This window comes from Astyanax mexicanus, chromosome 4 (genome assembly GCF_023375975.1).
Source record: "Astyanax mexicanus isolate ESR-SI-001 chromosome 4, AstMex3_surface, whole genome shotgun sequence".
Classification (NCBI taxonomy): domain Eukaryota; kingdom Metazoa; phylum Chordata; class Actinopteri; order Characiformes; family Acestrorhamphidae; genus Astyanax; species Astyanax mexicanus.
Genome location: NC_064411.1, coordinates 18,379,822 through 18,405,300, shown reverse-complemented (window position 1 = coordinate 18,405,300; position 25,479 = coordinate 18,379,822). Strand labels below are relative to the sequence as shown.

At 38.0% G+C, this 25,479-nt stretch overlaps 2 protein-coding genes across 3 annotated transcripts; both read right to left on the bottom strand.

Annotated features, from left to right (window-relative positions):
- Window positions 1-77: 77 nt before the first annotated feature.
- LOC111190808 (uncharacterized) lies at window positions 78-4,707 on the bottom strand. Of its 2 annotated transcripts, XM_049477217.1 has the most exons (5): window positions 3,856-4,707; window positions 1,668-3,744; window positions 1,491-1,544; window positions 1,255-1,395; window positions 78-649 (listed from the first exon to the last, which is right to left on the bottom strand). In XM_049477217.1, the coding sequence occupies exons 2-5, from the start codon at window positions 3,742-3,744 to the stop codon at window positions 435-437; spliced, it is 2,487 nt and encodes an 828-aa protein (XP_049333174.1). In that variant the 5' UTR covers window positions 3,856-4,707; the 3' UTR covers window positions 78-434. The 2 variants fall into 2 exon arrangements, with proteins under 2 accessions (XP_049333174.1, XP_049333175.1); XM_049477218.1 differs by lacking the exon at window positions 3,856-4,707 and having other exon boundaries at window positions 1,668-3,785.
- LOC125801680 (N-lysine methyltransferase KMT5A-A-like) lies at window positions 3,841-24,196 on the bottom strand. The gene is made up of 5 exons (XM_049478479.1): window positions 23,958-24,196; window positions 23,333-23,495; window positions 22,966-23,155; window positions 15,609-15,704; window positions 3,841-3,945 (listed from the first exon to the last, which is right to left on the bottom strand). Exons 1-5 carry the CDS (start codon window positions 24,067-24,069, stop codon window positions 3,841-3,843), a joined length of 666 nt encoding a protein of 221 aa, XP_049334436.1. The 5' UTR covers window positions 24,070-24,196.
- Between the last annotated feature and the right edge of the window lie 1,283 nt (window positions 24,197-25,479).

Here is a 25,479-nt window from a genome sequence, read left to right as displayed (position 1 = left end):
TGTGGGGTGTGTGTGTAGTGTGGGGTGTGGAGTGTGTGTGTGTGGAGTGTATGTGGGGGGTACGAAGTGTGTGTGGCAATTTTCATGGTTCTAGCTAAAAAACTGTGACCTGCAGAGCCATCTGAAAAAAAAAAAAATCTGAATTTTGGACACTTGAATGGCAGTTTATGGAAAAATTCCAAATTTGACGGAACCGTGCTAGAACCCTGGTTCTGCGATCGCTTATAAAAGCCCAAGCACACTCCGCGGCTATGGGTTCTACCATCCTGTGAAGTTCTGTGGTGGTTCTGGGTAAAAAACTTTAGGAGGAGTAGAGTTGAGAAATTTGAACGTGGAATAATGAAAAAATAAATAATAATAACATTAATAATAAGAAGAAGTATAAGAACAACAGTAAGTTCGCTTTTCCAAGCCAACTTAACAAGCACTAGATACTAAACCTTGCTTTTAAGAGCTGTGATTCGGTTTTTTATGTAAAATTTAATGCTCAACCAATTTCTGTTTTTCAGCGCATTTTTTTCCAGATTGAGGCACTTATCGCAGTCACTTTTTCCTGGAACCCGACATGAAGTGATGAAAGACATCATGTGTTTCTCAATGGCAGCGATCTCCTCTTTGACCCAAATCTTTCTTTTGAATTGTTGACGACCTGTAGAACAATAACAGATTTCGTTAAATCATATCAGGGAATAATTAGAAAAGGAGCAGAAGGTCAACAAAGGGTAAAATACCATGACATTACAAGCCATTTTATGGTTTATACATGAAAGTGAAACTGTCAATTTTTTTGAATATTTAATTTCTTGTGTATTCAAATTTAAAAAATGAACTGTGACTCAAACAACAAATTGTTCCAGTCTAATTCATTACATGCAGCTGTAGTCATGAATAAAACTTGACTTGTTGACATCCTCTAAATTAAAATACTATTCACGCATGCAACTGAGGTTTAAAGAAGCTGGATAACCAGGTATTAGATGGTGGCTGTAATATGAAGTGTATTTACACCTAGAGGCTAGAACCAAAGCTGAATCAACAACATTTAACCTAAACACAAATATCCAACACCTAACAACCAGGTTACTGTGACCGTTTATGATCAGATCAACAACATTTAACCTAAACACAAATATACAACACCTAACAACCAGGTTACTGTGACCGTTTATGATCTGTCAAAGAACATATGACTTAGGATAAAAATCGTCCTGCTTTGCAATGCACAATCACTAAACAGATATCTAAAAACTTTACCTTTTCCTTTCTTTTGTGACTTGCATGTGGAGGCTTGATGAGTCATTATGCCTTGCTGTGTTTTAGTGCACTCTTCACCCCTTTGGTTCACATCTGGCATTCTTTCCTCATTTGCTGTCTCTCTAGTTGTGGTGTCATTCTCTGATAATTTGTGAAAAAAATAGATAAAATCTGCTATTTGTTAATGCACATATACATAAGCCGTGTCACATTTAAGACCATGGAGAAAGACTTACCTTGTGTTCCGGACTCACACTCTGGTTCCACATCACTATCCAGGTGAACATTCTCTGGAAGGTGGAGAGAGAGACAAGAGAAAACAAAAGCAATTTATTTTATGATGATGAATATCATTAATGCCAATGACATGAAAGCAAAGTTTACAATGAAAAATAATTATGAGAAAGAAAAACCTTCAGGATCAATGTTGATTTCGTCCAGACTCTTGCCCTGGAACTCTGCCAATCGTCCCTTGTCAAGGGCCATCAGGATTTTACTCATTTTAGCAAGCTGGAGTGTGCCCTCAGGAAGTCTATAAAACTGCCGATGCACCCTTACATCATGACCAAGAAAATCTGCTAACTGATCAAGGTCTGTGTTACTTAGATTGAGAACCTGAGAGAGTGTTCCTGTTTGTTTGCGCAGTTTTGTGGAAGTTAGGCTCTCAGGATGCTTTGCCCCGCAGATCTTTGCAAAGTGGCGAAGGCAATCAGACCCACGGTAGCTGGTCCTCGCAGAAGGTCTTGCAAATAAGTAGATGTTATCAAAAAGAACGCCACATTCCTGACGTTTGGCAACAAGCAGATCTAAGGACTGCTGCATTTCTGGGGTAAGAAGCACAGGAACTTTTCTTCCTCTTTTTCCTCTGATCTCAATCCTCTTGAAATGTTGGCAGAGCTTTTTTTCCAAGTCAGAAAGAGCTACATTCACATCATCTTGAGGATCAGATGGATTTGAAGCAGTGTATGCAGAGAGGGGCATTTTCGACACCTCCCCTGCTCTACGTCGGTTGAATAGAATGACTTGTGTCAAAAGGACTCTTGCCAGCTGTCCCCATGTCTCAGCTGATGTCTGTGTTGACAGTTTGTTTTGGCACTGTTGTTGCTGCATATTCAAGTAAGCGTGGAGTGTCTGAACATCTTTTGTGAATGGAAGCAACTGTGGTGCATTCCATTTTGATTCCTTGAGAGTTCTCAATGATGCAGCTGAAATTAGCTCATTCCACCTAGCTTCATATACTGTTCGAAATGTACGAGCAGCTTTTGCTGCGCTGTAGTTGCCCTGTACATTAGCACGACTTTCAACAAGCTGGGAAATCTTTGCCAAACTGTGTCCAATTTTGAGAGACAGACTTGGACACTTGAAGGTACTGGTTTCAGGGACATAGCCTGCTAAATGTTTCACTGCTTGCACAACATGCATGAAATTTGCAGGCATGATGTGATCATCAATGGTCTTCAAGGGAGTGCTTTTCCTTGAGCATATCAGAAGCCGTCCCAGCTCCCTCATTTTTTGCCGAATGTATTCATGCTTAGCAACATCATATCCAAGCCTGTTGTACAGATGCTCACCATATTCCATGATAAGACCATCAGATTTGACCACAGAATACACCTCATCTTGGTTCATGTTGCTTAACATCTTCCAAAATTCTGCTTTTATACCAGGTGGAGGAGGTACAGCAAATGCACAGAGTGATTGAACACGTGTTTTCCCAGGTTTCTGTGGAACACTAGGCTTAAACTTGCAGACCATCATGTGCCGCCAAAGGAGTCTCTTTGCGAAAAGACCTTGGCAATGAACACAATGAAGAAAATCTTGAGCTTGAGAGTCTTTTTTCGGTTGCTTGCGAGGAACAAGCTTTCCATCACCAGACTTTAGCACTTCAACATTGTGGACAAAATTGCCCTTATTTCTTAAAAGTTCCAAATGCAATCTTCTTTGTTTGGATCCTTTCGGGAAAGACACAGCACGAGCAACATCTAGCTCAGTGTGATGAGCACGCTCCAAATGCCTAGCAATTTTCAGAAATCCCTGCTTACAGAACAAACAATACTGTTTCTTGCTGTACATTCTTGATCCATTGTCCTTTTTGCAGACTGCATGTACGGAAATTGATTTTGCACTAGCCCCTCCATCTTTTGTATTGAGGGAAGTACTATGGTATGAACCCGGTCCTGAAAAAGACGTTGAGACTTGACATTGGGCTTCACTACATCCAATCTGTTCTGTTGACAGTCCACATCCAATTTGTGCTGTGCTATACGATGGACTGCTACGACGTTGCTTGTTATATTTCACACCCAATCCGTTTCCTATTTTTGTGGGGGAGCTTTCTCGCAAGATGTTTCTTTTCTGACAAACAGTCTGAAAATGTGTGCTTCTGTCTGAATCAGAAGATTCCTCAGAGGTGTCAGGAATATATTCTTCTCCACTGTCAGAGAAGGGGTCGAACAGCTCATCCGAATCAGAATAAATCTGTTTATTCATCTTTAAAATAAAAGTAAAAGTAAATTAATTAATATTATAAGTCATTCATATTCCACTCAGAAAAATAAATATAAATACTGCAATGTAAATTTCCTTTCACACAATGATTACCTGTAAGCACTGTGTCGTCCTCAGTTTTGGACCAGAAACCTGGTCCTCTTCTGAAGAGCTGGCATCGGATGCAGAGTCTGTACAACAAATCTACAAAGACCAAAATGAATTTACATCAAATACATGTTAACTCTATATAAAGAAAAACACAAAACTGCTGTTCTGAAAAAAGAAACGAGTATAAATAAATAAAAAATAAAAGCATGTAACTGGTAACTATGTATATATGTTCTATAATGTGACAATCATGAAACAGATCTAACCTGATAAAAAAAAAGTCAGACTTATAATTCAAAATGTGTACAGTATTATCTAAATAAGTCCCACAAAAAACCCAAGACCTGAAAATGTGTGACAAAAGACTGGTTTATGTTTCTGCACTGAACCAACAAGTTGCCAAAGGGGGTAGCCTGCACTAGTGCCTAACACAGATGCCAGTGTTTATACGTATGCATCTGTGTGCCTATGATTCTGCATCATTCTCCAGTTAAGATTGCAAAGGCAAAAATTTGAAGGCAGTAAAACAAGCCTAATCAGACCAAGAACAGCTGCTGCACACTTCATTGAATGACATGTTAGTTACATTTCTAGAGATATTCAAGTCAGACTATGGCTATGACTACAGCCTGCAACTATGCGCAGGGAATGAGTAGACTACGTCATAACTTGAATGCACAAAAAAAAAAACTAGTCTTATTCTTGCACCTAATAATCGTATTCTAACAACAAGTCGTACTCAACTTGTATTATAATGGTACAACTACACCAGACCTAACAAGTGTGTGTACAATATTAATGAGATATAATGAACCCCACAACTACACCAGACCTAACAATTGTGTGTGTACAATATTAATAAGCTATAATGAACCCCACAACTACACCAGATCTAACAAGTGTGTGTGTACAATATTAATAAGCAATAATGAACCCCACAACTACACCAGACCTAACAAGTGTGTGTGTACAATATTAATAAGATATAATGAACCACACAACTACACCAGACCTAACAAGTGTGTGTGTACAATATTAATAAGCAATAATGAACCCCACAACTACACCAGACCTAACAAGTGTGTGTGTACAATATTAATAAGATATAATGAACCCCACAACTACACCAGACCTAACAAGTGTGTGTGTACAATATTAATAAGCTATAATGAACCCCACAACTACACCAGACCTAACAAGTGTGTGTGTACAATATTAATAAGCTATAATGAACCCCACAACTACACCAGACCTAACAAGTGTGTGTACAATATTAAAAAGATATAATGAACCCCACAACTACACCAGACCTAACAAGTGTGTGTGTACAATATTAATAAGCTACAATGAACCCCACAACTACACCAGACCTAACAAGTGTGTGTGTACAATATTAATAAGCTATAATGAACCTCACAACTACACCAGACCTAACAAGTGTGTGTGTACAATATTAATAAGCTACAATGAACCCCACAACTACACCAGACCTGACAAGTGTGTGTGTACAATATTAATAAGCTATAATGAACCTCACAACTACACCAGACCTAACAAGTGTGTGTACAATATTAATAAGCAATAATGAACCCCACAACTACACCAGACCTAACAAGTGTGTGTGTACAATATTAATAAGCTATAATGAACCTCACAACTACACCAGACCTAACAAGTGTGTGTACAATATTAATAAGCTATAATGAACCCCACAACTACACCAGACCTGACAAGTGTGTGTGTACAATATTAATAAGATATAATGAACCCCACAACTACACCAGACCTAACAAGTGTGTGTGTACAATATTAATAAGATATAATGAACCCCACAACTACACCAGACCTAACAAGTGTGTGTGTACAATATTAATAAGCTATAATGAACCTCACAACTACACCACACCTAACAAGTGTGTGTGTACAATATTAATAAGATATAATGAACCCCACAACTACACCAGACCTAACAAGTGTGTGTGTACAATATTAATAGGGCTGGCCCGAATAGCGTTATTTGAGCTCCGGATATTCGGCACTGATTCGAAGCGAATATTCGTTTTTAAAAAAAGAGGTTAAAAAAAAAAAAAAAAAAAAAAAAAGCAAATCACGGCCCCTTTAATCCACTGAAAAATGTTCAATTTGCTCTGACCGACGAGACATATTCACCCCGGATTTTTGGTGTTTTTATCCCGGATTTTTGTGTTTTCACCCCATATTTTTTCTGTGTTTTTAGCCCAGATTTCTTTGTGTTTTCATCCCGGAATTTTTGTGCTGCCCCACATCGAGGCTGCTGCTGCACGGTTTCTCCGCTGCACAAGCCAGCCCAGTAAATTGCTGTTTGTGTTTTCACACTTAGGCTATTTGCTTAAAAAAAAACAAACAAAAAAAACGTTTGTTTAGGAAGTATTTTATATTCTTAAACATTGTTGATTATATTAGAGGACAGTCATTGTAAACTGTACTTGGTCTATTTCGGTTAAAGGATTGTGCAGGTCATAGCCGTATTACTGATTTTGTATTTTTGCACTAGGGCTATAAGCTCAATATTAAATATTTCGTTTGTTTAGAAATTATTTTATATTTTTAAACCATGTTAAATTATATTAGAGTAGAGGAAAGTCATTGTTAATGACGTTATTGTACTTGGTCTATTTCGGTTTAAGGATTGTGCAGGGCATAGCCGTATTACTGATTTTGTATTTTTGCACTTGGGCTATAAGCTCAATATTAAATATTTCGTTTGCTTAGAAATTATTTTACATTTTTAAACCATTTTAAATTATATTAGATAAGAGGAAATTCGTTCAGACATCATTTTTGTAGGCCAGGCTTTTGTAACCGATTTAGCCCCTACTGTTGCCACATTACCCCTTACGTTTTATTATATAAATCAGTTTCGAAGAGCCTGCATTTTTTTTTATCATGTATAATAGAGGTCTGCGCGAGACTGATTTTTAAACCCACTCTTCCACGCTCCCGCGTTTCTGTCTCGTTACCGCTCCGCAAAAAAATTGCTTCTTTTAATCCCGCGCCCGCCCGCCACATACACATTTCTGCCGCTCCCGCCCCACGTTCCTAATATAAATTAAATAAACTACATTTAATGCTTCAAATTTACTTATATATTTATTAAAACAGCAGCGCTGAATAGTGTGGTCCCGTTCCTTACCCCAGTCCAAACACCATCGGTGTGTGCGTGTGTGTGTCGGTCCATCCTGCGCGTTGAGAGTTTTCTTTAGGTTTTTTTTTTACAATTATTACAGTTTTCTTAACTATTTATTAATTTGCTCCCGCATCGTCTGGATTAAACTCCCGCTCCAGCCAATAACAGTTCAGTTCTGTCCCGTGCGCAAGATATTCTGACGGGACCCGCGAGAACAGAAGTGGTTAGAGTGAGGTGGAACTCTGGAAAGGAGAAAAAAAACGAATATCCGAATACCAAAATTAAAAACCGAATACCTACTCAACGAACGAATATCCGAATACCCGAATATTCGGGTCCAGCCCTAAATATTAATAAGCAATAATGAACCCCACAACTACACCAGACCTAACAAGTGTGTGTGTACAATATTAATAAGATATAATGAACCCCACAACTACACCAGACCTAACAAGTGTGTGTGTACAATATTAATAAGCTATAATGAACCCCACAACTACACCAGACCTAACAAGTGTGTGTGTACAATATTAATAGGATATAATGAACCCCACAACTACACCAGACCTAACAAGTGTGTGTGTACAATATTAATAAGCTATAATGAACCCCACCACTACAACACACCTAACAAGTGTGTGTACAATATTAATAAGCTATAACGAACCCCACAACTACAACACACCTAACAAGTGTGTGTACAATATTAATAAGCTATAATGAATCCCACAACTACACCAGACCTAACAAGTGTGTGTGTACAATATTAATAAGCTATAATGAACCCCACAACTACACCAGACCTAACAAGTGTGTGTGTACAATATTAATAAGCTATAACGAACCCCACAACTACACCAGACCTAACAAGTGTGTGTGTACAATATTAATAAGCTATAATGAACCTCACAACTACAACACACCTAACAAGTGTGTGTGTACAATACTAATAAGCTATAAGGAACCCCACAACTACACCAGACCTAACAAGTGTGTGTGTACAATATTAATAAGCTATAACGAACCTCACAACTACACCAGACCTAACAAGTGTGTGTGTACAATATTAATAAGCTATAATGAACCCCACAACTACACCAGACCTAACAAGTGTGTGTGTACAATATTAATAAGATATAATGAACCCCACAACTACACCAGACCTAACAAGTGTGTGTGTACAATATTAATAAGCTATAATGAACCCCACAACTACACCAGACCTAACAAGTGTGTGTGTACAATATTAACAAGCTATAATGAACCCCACAACTACACCAGACCTGAAAAGTGTGAGTGTGTGCGGAAGGTTGCACCTAATAATCGTATTCTAACAGCAACTCTTCTGGACCCCATGACGTCATAAACACCAGACAGTGCTGTGTAGAATAACTGAGACTTGTATTACAATGGAAGAAAACCAGTGGATTCCATGCATGGACCTACAGGATCGCTGCACTGCATATTTTAGTGGTTTACTGCTTCATCCCACCACCTACAACTAAGGGAGGGCTTGTTAATTAGCTGATTTGGTGGTTCAGTTATGCTTGGATCAGATTAAATACCAAAATGTGCAGAGTAGAGGGACCTCCAGGAACAGGGCTGGGAACCACTGCTCTAAACTAGATCTGAATTTAATTCCAGGTGGAAATGCAATACTAAAACAAGTTCATTATTTGCAAATCGTATTACCTTTTTCTTGGACAGAGATGATCTCGGAGGAACCTGATATTCAGATGTTCCACAGTCTTGAGTTTCTACACAACTAATCGCAGCTGACTGCTCTCCCTGAAAAACAATCAATCAATAATAATTAAGTAATAAGTAAAAATTATGTAGCTGGTCTGCAATATGTAATTCTGCATACAATATTAATAAGCTATAATGAACCCCACAACTACACCAGACCTAACAAGTGTGTGTGTACAATATTAATAAGCTATAACGAACCCCACAACTACACCAGACCTAACAAGTGTGTGTGTACAATATTAATAAGCTATAATGAACCCCACAACTACACCAGACCTAACAAGTGTGTGTGTACAATATTAATAAGCTATAATGAACCCCACAACTACACCAGACCTAACAAGTGTGTGTGTACAATATTAATAGGATATAATGAACCCCACAACTACAACACACCTAACAAGTGTGTGTACAATATTAATAAGCTATAACGAACCCCACAACTACAACAGACCTAACAAGTGTGTGTGTACAATATTAATAAGCTATAATGAATCCCACAACTACACCAGACCTAACAAGTGTGTGTACAATATTAATAAGATATAATGAACCCCACAACTACACCAGACCTAACAAGTGTGTGTACAATATTAATAAGCTATAACGAACCCCACAACTACAACACACCTAACAAGTGTGTGTACAATATTAATAAGCTATAACGAACCCCACAACTACAACACACCTAACAAGTGTGTGTGTACAATATTAATAAGCTATAACGAACCCCACAACTACACCAGACCTAACAAGTGTGTGTGTACAATATTAATAAGCTATAACGAACCCCACAACTACACCAGACCTAACAAGTGTGTGTACAATATTAATAAGCTATAATGAACCCCACAACTACACCAGACCTAACAAGTGTGTGTGTACAATATTAATAAGCTATAATGAACCCCACAACTACACCAGACCTAACAAGTGTGTGTGTATAATATTAATAAGCTATAATGAACCCCACAACTACACCAGACCTAACAAGTGTGTGTGTACAATATTAATAAGCTATAACGAACCCCACAACTACACCAGACCTAACAAGTGTGTGTGTACAATATTAATAAGCTATAATGAACCTCACAACTACAACACACCTAACAAGTGTGTGTGTACAATATTAATAAGCTATAAGGAACCCCACAACTACACCAGACCTAACAAGTGTGTGTGTACAATATTAATAAGCTATAATGAACCCCACAACTACACCAGACCTAACAAGTGTGTGTGTACAATATTAATAAGCTATAACGAACCTCACAACTACACCAGACCTAACAAGTGTGTGTACAATATTAATAAGCTATAATGAACCCCACAACTACACCAGACCTAACAAGTGTGTGTGTACAATATTAATAAGCAATAATGAACCCCACAACTACACCAGACCTAACAAGTGTGTGTGTACAATATTAATAAGCTATAATGAATCCCACAACTACACCAGACCTAACAAGTGTGTGTGTACAATATTAATAAGCTATAACGAACCCCACAACTACACCAGACCTAACAAGTGTGTGTACAATATTAATAAGCTATAACGAACCCCACAACTACAACACACCTAACAAGTGTGTGTACAATATTAATAAGCTATAACGAACCCCACAACTACAACACACCTAACAAGTGTGTGTGTACAATATTAATAAGCTATAACGAACCCCACAACTACACCAGACCTAACAAGTGTGTGTGTACAATATTAATAAGCTATAACGAACCCCACAACTACACCAGACCTAACAAGTGTGTGTACAATATTAATAAGCTATAATGAACCCCACAACTACACCAGACCTAACAAGTGTGTGTGTACAATATTAATAAGCTATAATGAACCCCACAACTACACCAGACCTAACAAGTGTGTGTGTATAATATTAATAAGCTATAATGAACCCCACAACTACACCAGACCTAACAAGTGTGTGTGTACAATATTAATAAGCTATAACGAACCCCACAACTACACCAGACCTAACAAGTGTGTGTGTACAATATTAATAAGCTATAATGAACCTCACAACTACAACACACCTAACAAGTGTGTGTGTACAATATTAATAAGCTATAAGGAACCCCACAACTACACCAGACCTAACAAGTGTGTGTGTACAATATTAATAAGCTATAATGAACCCCACAACTACACCAGACCTAACAAGTGTGTGTGTACAATATTAATAAGCTATAACGAACCTCACAACTACACCAGACCTAACAAGTGTGTGTACAATATTAATAAGCTATAATGAACCCCACAACTACACCAGACCTAACAAGTGTGTGTGTACAATATTAATAAGCAATAATGAACCCCACAACTACACCAGACCTAACAAGTGTGTGTGTACAATATTAATAAGATATAATGAACCCCACAACTACACCAGACCTAACAAGTGTGTGTGTACAATATTAATAAGCTATAACGAACCTCACAACTACACCAGACCTAACAAGTGTGTGTACAATATTAATAAGCTATAATGAACCTCACAACTACACCAGACCTAACAAGTGTGTGTGTACAATATTAATAAGCAATAATGAACCCCACAACTACACCAGACCTAACAAGTGTGTGTGTACAATATTAATAAGATATAATGAACCCCACAACTACACCAGACCTAACAAGTGTGTGTACAATATTAATAAGCTATAATGAACCCCACAACTACACCAGACCTAACAAGTGTGTGTGTACAATATTAATAAGCTATAATGAACCCCACAACTACACCAGACCTAACAAGTGTGTGTGTATAATATTAATAAGCTATAATGAACCCCACAACTACACCAGACCTAACAAGTGTGTGTGTACAATATTAATAAGCTATAATGAACCCCACAACTACACCAGACCTAACAAGTGTGTGTGTACAATATTAACAAGCTATAATGAACCCCACAACTACACCAGACCTGAAAAGTGTGAGTGTGTGTGGAAGGTTGCACCTAATAATCGTATTCTAACAGCAACTCTTCTGGACCCCATGACGTCATAAACACCAGACAGTGCTGTGTAGAATAACTGAGACTTGTATTACAATGGAAGAAAACCAGTGGATTCCATGCATGGACCTACAGGATCGCTGCACTGCATATTTTAGTGGTTTACTGCTTCATCCCACCACCTACAACTAAGGGAGGGCTTGTTAATTAGCTGATTTGGTGGTTCAGTTATGCTTGGATCAGATTAAATACCAAAATGTGCAGAGTAGAGGGACCTCCAGGAACAGGGCTGGGAACCACTGGTCTAAACTAGATCTGAATTTAATTCCAGGTGGAAATGCAATACTAAAACAAGTTCATTATATGCAAATCGTATTACCTTTTTCTTGGACAGAGATGATCTCGGAGGAACCTGATGTTCAGATGTTCCACAGTCTTGAGTTTCTACACAACTAATCGCAGCTGACTGCTCTCCCTGAAAAACAATCAATCAATAATAATTAAGTAATAAGTAAAAATTATGTAGCTGGTCTGCAATATGTAATTCTGCATACAATATTAATAAGCTATAATGAACCCCACAACTACACCAGACCTAACAAGTGTGTGTGTACAATATTAATAAGCTATAATGAACCCCACAACTACACCAGACCTAACAAGTGTGTGTGTACAATATTAATAAGCTACAATGAACCTCACAACTACACCAGACCTAACAAGTGTGTGTGTACAATATTAATAAGCTATAACGAACCCCACAACTACACCAGACCTAACAAGTGTGTGTGTACAATATTAATAAGATATAATGAACCCCACAACTACACCAGACCTAACAAGTGCGTGTGTACAATATTAATAAGATATAATGAACCCCACAACTACACCAGACCTAACAAGTGTGTGTGTACAATATTAATAAGCTATAATGAACCCCACAACTACACCAGACCTGAAAAGTGTGAGTGTGTGTGGAAGGTTGCACCTAATAATCGTATTCTAACAGCAACTCTTCTGGACCCCATGACGTCATAAACACCAGACAGTGCTGTGTAGAATAACTGAGACTTGTATTACAATGGAAGAAAACCAGTGGATTCCATGCATGGACCTACAGGATCGCTGCACTGCATATTTTAGTGGTTTACTGCTTCATCCCACCACCTACAACTAAGGGAGGGCTTGTTAATTAGCTGATTTGGTGGTTCAGTTATGCTTGGATCAGATTAAATACCAAAATGTGCAGAGTAGAGGGACCTCCAGGAACAGGGCTGGGAACCACTGCTCTAAACTAGATCTGAATTTAATTCCAGGTGGAAATGCAATACTAAAACAAGTTCATTATATGCAAATCGTATTACCTTTTTCTTGGACAGAGATGATCTCGGAGGAACCTGATGTTCAGATGTTCCACAGTCTTGAGTTTCTACACAACTAATCGCAGCTGACTGCTCTCCCTGAAAAACAATCAATCAATAATAATTAAGTAATAAGTAAAAATTATGAAGCTGGTCTGCAATATGTAATTCTGCATACAATATTAATAAGCTATAACGAACCCCACAACTACAACACACCTAACAAGTGTGTGTACAATATTAATAAGCTATAACGAACCCCACAACTACACCAGACCTAACAAGTGTGTGTACAATATTAATAAGCTATAATGAACCCCACAACTACAACAGACCTAACAAGTGTGTGTGTACAATATTAATAAGCTATAATGAACCCCACAACTACACCAGACCTAACAAGTGTGTGTACAATATTAATAAGCTATAATGAACCCCACAACTACAACAGACCTAACAAGTGTGTGTGTACAATATTAATAAGCTATAACGAACCCCACAACTACACCAGACCTAACAAGTGTGTGTACAATATTAATAAGCTATAATGAACCCCACAACTACAACAGACCTAACAAGTGTGTGTACAATATTAATAAGCTATAATGAACCCCACAACTACACCAGACCTAACAAGTGTGTGTACAATATTAATAAGCTATAACGAACCCCACAACTACACCAGACCTAACAAGTGTGTGTGTACAATATTAATAAGCTATAACGAACCCCACAACTACACCAGACCTAACAAGTGTGTGTGTACAATATTAATAAGCTATAATGAACCCCACAACTACAACACACCTAACAAGTGTGTGTACAATATTAATAAGCTATAACGAACCCCACAACTACACCAGACCTAACAAGTGTGTGTGTACAATATTAATAAGATATAATGAACCCCACAACTACACCAGACCTGAAACGTGTGAGTGTGTGTGGAAGGTTGCACCTAATAATCGTATTCTAACAGCAACTCTTCTGGACCCCATGACGTCATAAACACCAGACAGTGCTGTGTAGAATAACTGAGACTTGTATTACAATGGAAGAAAACCAGTGGATTCCATGCATGGACCTACAGGATCGCTGCACTGCATATTTTAGTGGTTTACTGCTTCATCCCACCACCTACAACTAAGGGAGGGCTTGTTAATTAGCTGATTTGGTGGTTCAGTTATGCTTGGATCAGATTAAATACCAAAATGTGCAGAGTAGAGGGACCTCCAGGAACAGGGCCGGGAACCACTGCTCTAAACTAGATCTGAATTTAATTCCAGGTGGAAATGCAATACTAAAACAAGTTCATTATTTGCAAATCGTATTACCTTTTTCTTGGACAGAGATGATCTCGGAGGAACCTGATATTCAGATGTTCCACAGTCTTGAGTTTCTACACAACTAATCGCAGCTGACTGCTCTCCCTGAAAAACAATCAATCAATAATAATTAAGTAATAAGTAAAAATTATGTAGCTGGTCTGCAATATGTAATTCTGCATACAATATTAATAAGCTATAACGAACCCCACCACTACAACACACCTAACAAGTGTGTGTACAATATTAATAAGCTATAACGAACCCCACAACTACACCACACCTAACAAGTGTGTGTGTACAATATTAATAAGCTATAATGAACCCCACAACTACACCAGACCTAACAAGTGTGTGTACAATATTAATAAGCTATAATGAACCCCACAACTACACCAGACCTAACAAGTGTGTGTGTACAATATTAATAAGCTATAATGAACCTCACAACTACACCAGACCTAACAAGTGTGTGTGTACAATATTAATAAGCTATAATGAACCCCACAACTACACCAGACCTAACAAGTGTGTGTGTACAATATTAGTAAGCTACAATGAACCTCACAACTACACCAGACCTAACAAGTGTGTGTGTACAATATTAATAAGCTATAACGAACCCCACAACTACACCAGACCTAACAAGTGTGTGTGTACAATATTAATAAGATATAATGAACCCCACAACTACACCAGACCTAACAAGTGCGTGTGTACAATATTAATAAGCTATAATGAACCCCACAACTACACCAGACCTGAAACGTGTGAGTGTGTGTGGAAGGTTGCACCTAATAATCGTATTCTAACAGCAACTCTTCTGGACCCCATGACGTCATAAACACCAGACAGTGCTGTGTAGAATAACTGAGACTTGTATTACAATGGAAGAAAACCAGTGGATTCCATGCATGGACCTACAGGATCGCTGCACTGCATATTTTAGTGGTTTACTGCTTCATCCCACCACCTACAACTAAGGGAGGGCTTGTTAATTAGCTGATTTGGTGGTTCAGTTATGCTTGGATCAGATTAAATACCAAAATGTGCAGAGTAGAGGGACCTCCAGGAACAGGGCTGGGAACCACTGCTCTAAACTAGATCTGAATTTAAATCCAGGTGGAAATGCAATACTAAAACAAGTTCATTATATGCAAATGGTATTACCTTTTTCTTGGACAGAGATGATCTCGGAGGAACCTGATGTTCAGATGTTCCACAGTCTTGAGTTTCTACACAACTAATCGCAGCTGACTGCTCTCCCTGAAAAACAATCAATCAATAATAATTAAGTAATAAGTAAAAATTATGTAGCTGGTCTGCAATATGTAATTCTGCATACAATATTAATAAGCTATAACGAACCCCACAACTACAAAACACCTAACAAGTGTGTGTACAATATTAATAAGCTATAACGAACCCCACAACTACAACACACCTAACAAGTGTGTGTACAATATTAATAAGCTATAATGAACCCCACAACTACACCAGACCTAACAAGTGTGTGTGTACAATATTAATAAGCTATAACGAACCCCACAACTACACCAGACCTAACAAGTGTGTGTGTACAATATTAATAAGCAATAATGAACCCCACAACTACACCAGACCTAACAAGTGTGTGTGTACAATATTAATAAGATATAATGAACCCCACAACTACACCAGACCTAACAAGTGTGTGTGTACAATATTAATAAGCTATAATGAACCCCACAACTACACCAGACCTAACAAGTGTGTGTACAATATTAATAAGCTATAATGAATCCCACAACTACAACAGACCTAACAAGTGTGTGTACAATATTAATAAGCTATAACGAACCCCACAACTACACCAGACCTAACAAGTGTGTGTGTACAATATTAATAAGCTATAATGAACCCCACAACTACACCAGACCTAACAAGTGTGTGTGTGTACAATATTAATAAGCTATAACGAACCCCACAACTACAACACACCTAACAAGTGTGTGTACAATATTAATAAGCTATAACGAACCCCACAACTACAACACACCTAACAAGTGTGTGTGTACAATATTAATAAGCTATAACGAACCCCACAACTACACCAGACCTAACAAGTGTGTGTACAATATTAATAAGCTATAACGAACCCCACAACTACACCAGACCTAACAAGTGTGTGTGTACAATATTAATAAGCTATAACGAACCCCACAACTAAAACACACCTAACAAGTGTGTGTACAATATTAATAAGCAATAATGAACCCCACAACTACACCAGACCTAACAAGTGTGTGTGTACAATATTAATAAGCTATAATGAACCCCACAACTACACCAGACCTAACAAGTGTGTGTGTACAATATTAATAAGATATAATGAACCCCACAACTACACCAGACCTAACAAGTGTGTGTGTACAATATTAACAAGCTATAATGAACCCCACAACTACACCAGACCTAACAAGTGTGTGTGTACAATATTAATAAGCTATAATGAACCCCACAACTACACCAGACCTGAAAAGTGTGAGTGTGTGTGGAAGGTTGCACCTAATAATCGTATTCTAACAGCAACTCTTCTGGACCCCATGACGTCATAAACACCAGACAGTGCTGTGTAGAATAACTGAGACTTGTATTACAATGGAAGAAAACCAGTGGATTCCATGCATGGACCTACAGGATCGCTGCACTGCATATTTTAGTGGTTTACTGCTTCATCCCACCACCTACAACTAAGGGAGGGCTTGTTAATTAGCTGATTTGGTGGTTCAGTTATGCTTGGATCAGATTAAATACCAAAATGTGCAGAGTAGAGGGACCTCCAGGAACAGGGCTGGGAACCACTGGTCTAAACTAGATCTGAATTTAATTCCAGGTGGAAATGCAATACTAAAACAAGTTCATTATATGCAAATCGTATTACCTTTTTCTTGGACAGAGATGATCTCGGAGGAACCTGATGTTCAGATGTTCCACAGTCTTGAGTTTCTACACAACTAATCGCAGCTGACTGCTCTCCCTGAAAAACAATCAATCAATAATAATTAAGTAATAAGTAAAAATTATGAAGCTGGTCTGCAATATGTAATTCTGCATACAATATTAATAAGCTATAACGAACCCCACAACTACAACACACCTAACAAGTGTGTGTACAATATTAATAAGCTATAACGAACCCCACAACTACACCAGACCTAACAAGTGTGTGTGTACAATATTAATAAGCTATAATGAACCCCACAACTACACCAGACCTAACAAGTGTGTGTACAATATTAATAAGCTATAATGAACCCCACAACTACACCAGACCTAACAAGTGTGTGTGTACAATATTAATAAGCTATAACGAACCCCACAACTACAACACACCTAACAAGTGTGTGTACAATATTAATAAGCTATAACGAACCCCACAACTACACCAGACCTAACAAGTGTGTGTGTACAATATTAATAAGATATAATGAACCCCACAACTACACCAGACCTGAAACGTGTGAGTGTGTGTGGAAGGTTGCACCTAATAATCGTATTCTAACAGCAACTCTTCTGGACCCCATGACGTCATAAACACCAGACAGTGCTGTGTAGAATAACTGAGACTTGTATTACAATGGAAGAAAACCAGTGGATTCCATGCATGGACCTACAGGATCGCTGCACTGCATATTTTAGTGGTTTACTGCTTCATCCCACCACCTACAACTAAGGGAGGGCTTGTTAATTAGCTGATTTGGTGGTTCAGTTATGCTTGGATCAGATTAAATACCAAAATGTGCAGAGTAGAGGGACCTCCAGGAACAGGGCTGGGAACCACTGCTCTAAACTAGATCTGAATTTAATTCCAGGTGGAAATGCAATACTAAAACAAGTTCATTATATGCAAATCGTATTACCTTTTTCTTGGACAGAGATGATCTCGGAGGAACCTGATGTTCAGATGTTCCACAGTCTTGAGTTTCTACACAACTAATCGCAGCTGGCTGCTCTCCCTGAAAAACAATCAATCAATAATAATTAAGTAATAAGTAAAAATTATGAAGCTGGTCTGCAATATGTAATTCTGCATACAATATTAATAAGCTATAACGAACCCCACCACTACAACACACCTAACAAGTGTGTGTACAATATTAATAAGCTATAACGAACCCCACAACTACACCAGACCTAACAAGTGTGTGTACAATATTAATAAGCAATAATGAACCCCACAACTACACCAGACCTAACAAGTGTGTGTGTACAATATTAATAAGCAATAATGAACCCCACAACTACACCAGACCTAACAAGTGTGTGTGTACAATATTAATAAGATATAATGAACCCCACAACTACACCAGACCTAACAAGTGTGTGTGTACAATATTAATAAGATATAATGAACCCCACAACTACACCAGACCTAACAAGTGTGTGTGTACAATATTAATAAGCAATAATGAACCCCACAACTACACCAGACCTAACAAGTGTGTGTGTACAATATTAATAAGATATAATGAACCCCACAACTACACCAGACCTAACAAGTGTGTGTGTACAATATTAATAAGATATAATGAACCCCACAACTACACCAGACCTAACAAGTGTGTGTGTACAATATTAATAAGCTATAATGAACCCCACAACTACACCAGATCTGAAAAGCATGAGTGTGTGTGGAAGGTTGCACCTAATAATCGTATTCTAACAGCAACTCTTCTGGACCCCATGACGTCATAAACACCAGACAGTGCTTTGTAGAATAACTGAGACTTGTATTACAATGGAAGAAAACCAGTGGATTCCATGCATGGACCTACAGGATCGCTGCACTGCATATTTTAGTGGTTTACTGCTTCATCCCACCACCTACAACTAAGGGAGGGCTTGTTAATTAGCTGATTTGGTGGTTCAGTTATGCTTGGATCAGATTAAATACCAAAATGTGCAGAGTAGAGGGACCTCCAGGAACAGGGCTGGGAACCACTGCTCTAAACTAGATCTGAATTTAATTCCAGGTGGAAATGCAATACTAAAACAAGTTCATTATTTGCAAATCGTATTACCTTTTTCTTGGACAGAGATGATCTCGGAGGAACCTGATGTTCAGATGTTCCACAGTCTTGAGTTTCTACACAACTAATCGCAGCTGGCTGCTCTCCCTGAAAAACAATCAATCAATAATAATTAAGTAATAAGTAAAAATTATGTAGCTGGTCTGCAATATGTAATTCTGCATACAATATTAATAAGCTATAACGAACCCCACCACTACAACACACCTAACAAGTGTGTGTACAATATTAATAAGCTATAACGAACCCCACAACTACAACACACCTAACAAGTGTGTGTGTACAATATTAATAAGCTATAATGAACCCCACAACTACACCAGACCTAACAAGTGTGTGTGTACAATATTAATAAGCTATAACGAACCCCACAACTACAACAGACCTAACAAGTGTGTGTGTACAATATTAATAAGCTATAATGAACCCCACAACTACACCAGACCTAACAAGTGTGTGTGTACAATATTAATAAGCAATAATGAACCTCACAACTACACCAGACCTAACAAGTGTGTGTACAATATTAATAAGCTATAACGAACCTCACAACTACACCAGACCTAACAAGTGTGTGTGTACAATATTAATATGCTATAATGAACCCCACAACTACAACACACCTAACAAGTGTGTGTACAATATTAATAAGCTATAACGAACCCCACAACTACACCAGACCTAACAAGTGTGTGTGTACAATATTAATAAGCTATAACGAACCCCACAACTACACCAGACCTAACAAGTGTGTGTGTACAATATTAATAAGATATAATGAACCCCATAACTACACCAGACCTAACAAGTGTGTACAATATTAATAAGCAATAATGAACCTCACAACTACACCAGACCTAACAAGTGTGTGTGTACAATATTAATAAGCTATAACGAACCCCACAACTACACCAGACCTAACAAGTGTGTGTGTACAATATTAATAAGATATAATGAACCCCATAACTACAACAGACCTAACAAGTGTGTGTACAATATTAATAAGCAATAATGAACCCCACAACTACACCAGACCTAACAAGTGTGTGTACAATATTAATAAGCTATAACGAACCCCACAACTACACCAGACCTAACAAGTGTGTGTACAATATTAATAAGCAATAATGAACCCCACAACTACACCAGACCTAACAAGTGTGTGTACAATATTAATAAGCTATAACGAACCTCACAACTACACCAGACCTAACAAGTGTGTGTGTACAATATTAATACGCTATAATGATCCCCACAACTACAACACACCTAACAAGTGTGTGTGTACAATATTAATAAGCTATAACGAACCCCACAACTACACCAGACCTAACAAGTGTGTGTGTACAATAGGGGTGGGAATCGTTTACTATCTCACGATTCGATTCGATTCCGATTTTGGGGGCCACGATTCGATTCAAAATCGATTTTTGATTCAAAACGATTTGATTTATAAAAATTTCTGCTTCTGGCTTATGAATCTTATTGAAAAAAGCCTCCAAAATATACACTGGTCCTGAAGCAGGTAATGTGTTACAAAAACAATAAAATGTGCAGGAATGTGGGTCCTCAGTGACAGAGGAATCACTGGGATATCACAATGACGTTAATGAACAATAAATAAATAATAAATAACACTGATTTATTACCAGGCTACTAGCGGTGGTGTGTAGGTGACGCTGCTGGGCTGATGTGATGATAGCACTGGAGCGCTAAAGTTCAGGAGCAGCTGCTGATTAACTAGTTAATTTAAGGTCGTTGTATTTCTTCAGAAAGGGAGCAGGAGGTGGAGAAATTAATTCATATTGTCCATTCCTTAATTCCTCTGTGATGAGGAGCTGAAATTAGCTCTGATTAGCTTATTGTTATTTTTCCGTTCCGCCTTAAATGCTGCAGCCCGCTGCCACCTGTAGCGTTATTTAAGGTGGAACTGGAAAGTTAGCTAGTTAGCTAGCTAACAGTTACTGAAACTAACTACTAGCGATCTTTTTTATGCTTGTTATGAAGCATTCTGCCATAAAACATTAAAACTACACGTTAATCTAAGGTAATATAATGCTTGTTCTGCCATCTTACCGGTGATTCTCAAACACCTACGCTCTGTGTGTGTCTGGAAGATCTCCGTTTGAAGGTACAAGCGCTATCCCCAGGGTTGCCAGGTCCAACAAAAATACCCAGCCCAAAATCAGTCTAAAACCCGCCCCTCAGAATCGATTTTGGGACATTTTAAATCGATTCTGAATCGTAGTAAATGAGAATCAAGATTCTTATGTGAATCGATTTTTTGGCACACCTCTAGTGTACAATATTAATAAGATATAATGAACCCCACAACTACACCAGACCTAACAAGTGTGTGTGTACAATATTAATAAGATATAATGAACCCCACAACTACACCAGACCTAACAAGTGTGTGTGTACAATATTAATAAGCTATAATGAACCCCACAACTACACCAGACCTAACAAGTGTGTGTGTACAATATTAATAAGCTATAATGAACCCCACAACTACACCAGACCTGAAAAGTGTGAGTGTGTGTGGAAGGTTGCACCTAATAATCGTATTCTAACAGCAACTCTTCTGGACCCCATGACGTCATAAACACCAGACAGTGCTGTGTAGAATAACTGAGACTTGTATTACAATGGAAGAAAACCAGTGGATTCCATGCATGGACCTACAGGATCGCTGCACTGCATATTTTAGTGGTTTACTGCTTCATCCCACCACCTACAACTAAGGGAAGGCTTGTTAATTAGCTGATTTGGTGGTTCAGTTATGCTTGGATCAGATTAAATACCAAAATGTGCAGAGTAGAGGGACCTCCAGGAATAGGGCTGGGAACCACTGGTCTAAACTAGATCTGAATTTAATTCCAGGTGGAAATGCAATACTAAAACAAGTTCATTATATGCAAATCGTATTACCTTTTTCTTGGACAGAGATGATCTCGGAGGAACCTGATGTTCAGATGTTCCACAGTCTTGAGTTTCTACACAACTAATCGCAGCTGACTGCTCTCCCTGAAAAACATTGTCAATGAATAATTACAAAGTAGCTGACCTGCAATATTAATTTTCAGTCTAATAAAATTAATCGGAAACATCCAAAAATCAAGGAAAAATGGCTGCTCCTGTTTGTAATCTAAAGTCATTATTAGTTTCAAAAGACCCAAGTTTTCTATTATTTCAGTGCATACTGTGGTACCAGATATAGCATAGCACTACTCTGGTTACTACAAGTAATTGTGAAGCATAGCAGGACAGAACCAAAGTTAATACAAGCAGTGGTATGAAAGTAAGGTAAAGAGTAAGCTATGATTATGTTCCAAGATACATGCGAAATATAGAGCTGACTCAAACAAAAGTCAACCAATGATAATATAATTTAACTTTATTTAATATTAAAAATGAAAACTATAATATTTCAATAACTATGTTTGACAAACCTTTGTCCTCCATGGCCAATCAGTTCCACCGTAGTCATAAGTTACTTCTTCTCCAGGACTAATATCCCTTACAGCAAAGAGACAGAGGTGTGGCTCACCATCCACAATGATCTTCATTTTGCAGTTTGGGTTCTTGTCATCATCATTCACAAGCCTTCCAAGACTTCCGTCTTCTATAGCTGCATCAATACTTCAGAAAGAAATATAATAAACCTATAATCAGGCTTAGTGAAATCCAACCATTGATAACGGACTAACCTAAAAAAGATACTGCTTTATATAACTAACCAATCTTTAGGCTAAGTAAAATCCCACCACTGTTAACGGATTTATAAATTCACCAATGCAACTTAAAAACTGCACTTACCACCACCATTTTTCTTGCCAATAGAAATCAAATAAGAAGACAGCACATCTGTCATCGTACGTTGTCCTCCTCTTTTCTGCTTCACTGAAACTTATCAATTCTCCCCTGTACTCCACAACAAAATCTCCTTTTTGGAAATGATCCGTGGCAAACACACCTCGACCTAGTGTGCAAATATAGACACCATTAGACTGAACAAAGCTTCTTTGACTGTGACCCCTACAAGATAGATACAGAACCAAATTTAAACCACGTCATTAAGCACATAAGTGGTACCATTTCGGATGTGCCCACACTAGACCATCTGTACCACGCCACAGCATAATTTGTCCAAAAAGAACGGTTAGCTTGATTAGTGTGTTAACTCGTATCCATATCCAAGCAAAGTATAGTCAATCATGCCCAAACCAAGTTAGTTTGATTGTACTCATAGCAAGGAACTTGTGGATCACTATGGGCTACTGCAGAAGTGCAGCATTTGTTTTGTAAATTTGATTAGATTTAAAAGGAAAAACTGGACACAACACACAAAACACAGAATCTTATGTGCAATTAAAATATTATATATGGAAAACAAAAATAATGAGGCATATCATTCAACAAATGTACATTTGGCATAAGTTACCTTTAATAGAACTGATAAATTTCACTTCCAATTTTGCTGTCTTGTCGACAGCCTTGGCAGCATGCTCCCTTGCGTCTCTTAGAGGGGGTTTCCCTCGTTTTGTTGTGGCCATTGAGTCAAATCTAGAATTAAAGTACAGAACATTTTTTATTCAACCAAATAACTAAGCACTGTATTTCTTCAACTTTAAAATCACAATTTAAACATTAGAAAACCACATTTTCACAGTAACGTTAACGTTATACTGCTGCTAGTTACGCTTTTTTGCATTTTAGCAATAATGAGCAACCTAAGTTACTCTTAAAGTTCTTAGACTGACCAACATAAAGATAAAGATAACCCACAACACAAGAGCAGCCCCCAAAACACTCCTAATCACTACAGCCTCCTGTGTAAAATGTCCGCCCAGTCCCTCACGGCCATTTCCCGCCCGGCCATTTCCCGCCTTAGCCAGTTAGCTTGCCCCTGTTCGTTTAGCTAGTTACCTAACCTAGCTACGCTCCCAGAGTGAAATAAAGGTTAGCTAATTAACTAGCTAAGTTAGCTATCACTAGCTAAGCTATACAGCCAACTAGGTTAGCTAATTTACTAGCTAGTTAACCGATCTAAGTTAGATAACACGCTAAATTATTCAGCCAGCTAGGTTAGCTAACGCTAGTTAACTAGCTAGGTTTGCTAACGCTACTTAACTAGCTAGATTACACAAGCTAAACTACCCAGCTAGGTTAGCTAGCGTTAGTTGTCTTTGTGTTAGCTAAGTCAGGCACACGCTGTGGTATATGTGTAACGTTATTTCTCTCTATTAAATATGCTTCTCTATTACTCTATGAAAGGCTTCACTTACCGTCTCTATTCACCCAGCTCTCGATGTTCCGTCGAGTGAAGGTGCGTCGAGTGAAAGCGCGTCGAGTGAATGCTCGTGCAGTCTCCCCTGCGTTATGGGGAGCTGCGGTCAGATGGGTTAATCTCAAATGTCTCCGCGCTCCCTACATAGTATACAGTGTAGGTGAACAGAGCTCATCTTGCATCCAAACAGTACATAATATTATGGAAGCCCATTCCCGCCACCTAAAACAATCCAGCACATTTTTTATTAGTATTAAGTAAACTGCTATCTCATTATTTCATTATTTTTAGATTCTAAATCATTATTTTGAGATGCTATCTCATTATTTTGAGATAGCAAGTGTGTTTGCTTTAAAAAATAACTTTCTCCAGTGAAGCCTTACATAACATCCAGCTCGATCAGGGCTACTACAGTCACACTAAAATAAAAGTCCAGTGTGTTTTAATAAATTAATCTCATCAACCAGTCAGATCTGAATAATTTCTGCGTCTGAATATATGTGATTTTGGTAGAAATTTTAGACCGTGGTCATGCCATCTGCACTTAGAAAACGCTTGGTTGCGCTATCTACACCATCTAAACAGTGTATTACAGTAGCTGCGTGCTTCTTGTAGAGATATACAAATAAGTGAGAATGCAAATTTGATTCGTAAATTAAAAGATAAAGAAAACAGT